General features: G+C 28.1%; 1 protein-coding gene across 7 annotated transcripts; it reads right to left on the reverse strand.

Moving 5' to 3' along the window:
- Nucleotides 1–201: 201 nt before the first annotated feature.
- LOC141455601 (uncharacterized) lies at nucleotides 202–4,466 on the reverse strand. Of its 7 annotated transcripts, XR_012459355.1 has the most exons (6): nucleotides 3,803–4,437; nucleotides 2,468–2,605; nucleotides 2,238–2,350; nucleotides 1,732–1,852; nucleotides 1,137–1,270; nucleotides 202–730 (listed from the first exon to the last, which is right to left on the reverse strand). XR_012459355.1 is itself a non-coding variant. In XM_074130778.1 (5 exons), the coding sequence occupies exons 3-5, from the start codon at nucleotides 2,592–2,594 to the stop codon at nucleotides 616–618; spliced, it is 363 nt and encodes a 120-aa protein (XP_073986879.1). In that variant the 5' UTR covers nucleotides 2,595–2,605; nucleotides 3,591–3,623; nucleotides 3,803–4,466; the 3' UTR covers nucleotides 202–615. The 7 variants fall into 7 exon arrangements, 5 of the variants coding, with proteins under 5 accessions (XP_073986879.1, XP_073986878.1, XP_073986881.1 ...); XR_012459354.1 differs by lacking the exon at nucleotides 2,238–2,350 and having other exon boundaries at nucleotides 3,803–4,442; XM_074130778.1 differs by lacking the exons at nucleotides 1,137–1,270; nucleotides 2,238–2,350 and adding an exon at nucleotides 3,591–3,623 and having other exon boundaries at nucleotides 3,803–4,466.
- Between the last annotated feature and the right edge of the window lie 762 nt (nucleotides 4,467–5,228).

Raw genomic sequence — 5,228 nt, forward strand, 5'->3', positions numbered from 1 at the left:
GTAGCAGTGCTGTAACCTTCCACTATATAAACGGCAACAGAATAAATTCTCGTCAGTACGACTTGAGTGATGCAGGGGAGTAGATCGCTCGTCGCTCTCAAACATATCTATCTTATCTAGTCTAACATCCATCACCTCTCTCTAATAGAATCATGATGGTAGGGAGATGTTGTCGCTTCGACGGTTCTCCCCACCCTGCCCCGCCCTTCCAACGAACTTAGTTATATACCCACCCAGAGCAAGATGGCGGACAGTTCACTCACCTGATCCACTGGCCACTAGATCGCTCCAGCTGTCTATTGCTCTTGCACACTCTCACGACTGCTGCCAGCCATCTTTAACCTTCCTCTTTGGTTATCTTTTTTACTTCTACCACTCTCTAGACTCTGTAACCTTCCTTTTAGGTTATCCTTTTTATTTTTTCGCATTTTCTACATAATTTTGAAATATTAATCAAATATTTTCAATTTTTTTTTACTTTTTCATATTCATTAACAAATTAAATGGAAAATAATTTTTTTTTTTAAAGACTAATTTTTTTAACATGCAACTCTTAATTTTGATGAAATCATGCATTTCACGTATAATAATTACTTACTCTTTTTTTATAGATTCCTATCCAATGTTTGTTGGTACATTCATATTGGATTGATCTTTTACATCTTTATCACTTTGGCTTCCATGGATGACGGTTTTGCAAGCAGTACTCTGGGTATCACCAGTATTGATTCTGAAAATTATTATTTTTTGGAAATTTAAATTAAATTAATATGTTTAGTAAGTTGTACCTAGCATTAAGAAATTTATTTATAACACTTTATGTATATTATGAAGATTAAATAAAGGCTGGAATTGAACTAAAAAATGGATATTTTTTTTTTAACCGAAACCTTTTTGGAAAAATATAACACACCTAATCCACTAACATTATTATTATAAAATTATTTTTATGAAAATGAACTGAAAAATTATTAGCTCAACTAAAATAAGTTGTTGTATTTTTCAATTAAAACTTTATCCACAATCAATAAAAATTAAAACTATTTTTTCAGTAATAAAAAAAAGTATAATATGAAAAAAAGTTTTAGTTTTTGTTGTATTACTCTGAACATAATAAATAATAAGATAAGACTTACCTGGATGCGAATCACTTTATATTTATGACAGTGCTGCTGAAATTATAGAAGGACCCTTAAAAATTCATCTCAGGTAAAAGCTGAGCTTAACGTGGCTGCAAGTTGACAAAAGGCCCATTGATGTTCAGCATGAACTGAAAAAATACAGCGTAATTTATTAATACTAATTATTTGTCTATTTCTTTTGTGTCAATCTGTCTACTAGACATTTCTCTATTTATTATGATGTGCTAATGTAACAGGCATCTGTCCAATAAGTGTTCTTTGAACACACACCAACAAGCACCAAATATATTCGTATTAACAAATATTATTTGTATATTTTGAGTGAAATTATGAAAAAGTCAACAATACAAAGCCCTTATTTATAATAATTCTAAATCAGTGAAATGTCTAAGAAAAATTTTGGAATGCAATTGGTACGATTTACAATAAAACCTTACTTTTAAAAAAATAATTACTATTTCATTGTTACAATTACTTTCAACTTATCTTTTATTCAATATATAATTTATGCATATATTTAAGTTACCTAAAGTACGAAACATTAATGCTGAAATAATAACAAGGTTTCTTTGAAATAAATTCTACATACCCATGCGATCTAGCGGAAGAACTGAGAACTAAAAATTGCTGAGTAGTTCTCGACCTTGCCAGTAGAGCGCTCTTAACAGCAGTTTTTGTCACTTTTTCAAGTTGGAATTGACTACATACCTCTGCAATCATTAATATTCAAAATAACAGTGGTGAGCATTAGTTGGCAGTTTAAACTGCTGCATTCAGATCTACTTCAAATACAGCTGAACTATAAAAATCATTTTAAAAGAATATTACAATATTTTATAAAACAGTACCCCGGAGGTACCCAACACTATGTCACATTTTAAATTTTTTACAGGAGAGCAAGTGAAAGAGTTTTTTCTTACTTATAAGCCCACGGGAGTTATTTTGCTTCAGTCTTTGGTCGATAATAAGTAACAAAGATGCACCATCTAAGTGATGGTTGGGTAATAAAAAATAAATTTTGAAAAAATGGACTTAGTGTTGTGTACCTCCGGGGTACTGAAATAAATTAAATATTAATACCTACAAAATTAATACCTTACTGAAATGTATGAAGTCCAAATGTTGTTAGGCCCGCAATTCTGGATAATAACTTTGATTTTATCCAACATAGCACGCGTGTTTATTGTATCTATTCATTTTCTTCATCACTTCGAAATATTATTAATTTTATTTATATGCTTTTTTTTTTACTTTTTATTAATTTTTTTAACATGCAACTCTTAATTTGGATAAAATCATGCATATTACGTATAATAACTACTTACTTTTTTTCTTCCCGACCTGATTCCCAACCTGATTTGTTGGAATATTGACATTGGATTGATGTTTTACGTCTTTTTTACTTGGGTTTCCATTGATGAACAGTTTTGCAGGCAATACTCTGGGAATCATCAGTATTGATTCTAAAACACATTATTATTTATTGTAATTTAAATAATTAAAATGTTTACTAAGTTTTACCTAGCATAAAAAGCTATAGAAACACATCTGTGACAATTTTTGTACATTATAAAAATTAAAGAAGACTGTAATTAAACTAAAGATTTTTTTTTTTTTTAACTAAAATCTTTTTATTCAATGATAATGAAATATATTTCCAAAAACCACACTTATTCCTACGGAAAAAATTAATTTGATTGGAAAAATATAACACACATAAACATGCATATTACTTACAGTAACTTCCTACTTGTTTTACGAATTGATTTCTAACAAAAATTGCGAATGTTCATTTGATCTAAATAAATCTAAATAATTAAAATGCTTACACTGTTATATCTTGAATTAAAAACTAGAGAGAATCACCTAACAATTTATAAAAATTAATGTGACTTTAATTAAACCAAAGCATTGTTATATACATTTAAATCATTTTTTAAATGGCCTAAACCTGTTTATTTAAAGAGAATAATCTAAATTTCCAAAAAAATACACATTTTATCAATAAGACTAAATTGATTAAAAAAAACAATTAATTTAATCTTATTTTTGAATCTATTCAACACAAGATATTTCTAAAATTTCAGATTTGTATAATACCAAAGCGTAAAAAATGTATCATTTGGAAGTTAATAATTGAGATAAAGGAGATTTAATCAAACTAAGTTTGTATTATATTATTATTGAGAATTAATACATACTTATTCTAATTTCTAGAAGACTATTCCCCAAATTCCCTTAATTGAATCTTCGAAACTTTTTTTTTTTAAACGATCTGAACCAATTTATTAAACGATTAACAATGTAAAATGTGTTAGTATATACGTAAAGTATATTAAAGGGTTTTAATATAATAAAATGTAATAAGGGCTTTAGCCATAAAACATGACACAATAAACTAATACTTCAATAATAAAACTATAAATAAAATATGAAATTCATAATTACTTGAAGAATAAACAAGGTTGAAATTTTTTATTGCTGTAAAGAAATAAAATAAAGGTAAAAAATAGAACTTTCAAAGTAAGAAAAAAGTATAACCTTGAATTATTTATTTATTTAATACATTTTATTGCAAAGTATGCAATAACACTTAACTAGCTAATATTCTAATTTCCATGCATTAATTAATTAACATGCATAAAAGCATAAAAGACTACCTGAAAAACCGTTGTTCCACAGGCCAGGTGGTAGATTCTATTCTAGCATCCCTTTGGTTAGTTCATTATCAAAAATAGTATGTATACGAATCACATCATATTCGTGCTGCTGGAAGTATAGTGGGACCCTTAATAACAATCATTTCTTGTGAATGCTGAGTTGCAAAGCAAGTTAACAAAAGAGTAAAAGCCCAAAAGACTAATAGATATTTCTATAGTAATATAATGAATTTGGTTGAAATAAACCTTCAGAGTTGTACTACTAAATAAATGTTTAAAAACTTTTTTATCAATAAAATTGAATTCAATCTTCAAAAAATTACCCTTATTTTATTGTCAATTATGTTTATAGGTCTAAAAAATGAAAATTAAAAAAAAATGGATTTCAATAAAGAAATAATGTCATCGAAAAAAGGTATAAATTGGCTAACAAATAGTTTCACTTGATGCAACAGCATTTACATATGTACTCGTTTAAATTTTTTCGGTTGATGTTAAAGTTTTATCAAGCAGTTTAAGTACACGTAGCTAGCGAAATGAAACCATTCAATCAATTTTTCAAGTTAAATTTGGTTCAAAATGATAACCTACTTCTACTTCAGCACTGATCCCACCACGAACTAACCTTGCAGAATGAGGAAGGTTACACATGGATCATGTGACTTAATAAGTAAATCGTAAAATTTTTTGTAAAAATAAATAAAAATTAATGAAACTTAGTATTTATTAAAGGGTTCTGTATGTTTAGTGTATTTTTAATTTTTTAAAACGTAAAATTAGAGTTTTATATCATACGGGAGGGGGGTGCGAATTTAAGTAAACAACTGGTAGCTATGGGAAATTATTTTTAAATGAAATGATTTATATATGATTTGAATAATATAGCAAGGGCATAAATGAATTAACTCTAAATAAGAAAACCATAAAGAGCGTGCAACATAAATGCTTTTTTGGGGGACGTAGGAGTTGGCCTATGTAAATCTCTTAATCGAATACAATATCTATTAATATGTATCCACCGCATTGTACGTAGAACATCGCTGACAGTAAATCATTTTATTGGAAATACAATTTAATTTTCAAGGATATAAATTTTATTTCGTTGTTAATCGGGTAACTGTGACAGAAAAATAAAATATCACCTTTTATATTGGCATTTTTAATTAGTTTCAACCACAGAAATTACATTTAAAAATATTTAAACAAACTAGCAAGCAATAATTAATGGATAAGAGTACCTGCAGATCAGCGCCTTAAAACAGCGTGGAGATACGTTTGATTTCCTTGATAATTTATTGACCGTAAAGATGGATTGCGAATCACCTAAACTTTACGCATTGCTGGAGAAAAAAAAAAGAAGCGTCAAACTAAGTGGCATGTCGATGAAGGAGAAAAAGGATTCTTAATGAAAAATAACACACAGACC

Source organism: Rhodnius prolixus, unplaced genomic scaffold, assembly GCF_049639745.1.
Source record: "Rhodnius prolixus isolate KJV_2025 unplaced genomic scaffold, Rpr scaffold_4, whole genome shotgun sequence".
Classification (NCBI taxonomy): domain Eukaryota; kingdom Metazoa; phylum Arthropoda; class Insecta; order Hemiptera; family Reduviidae; genus Rhodnius; species Rhodnius prolixus.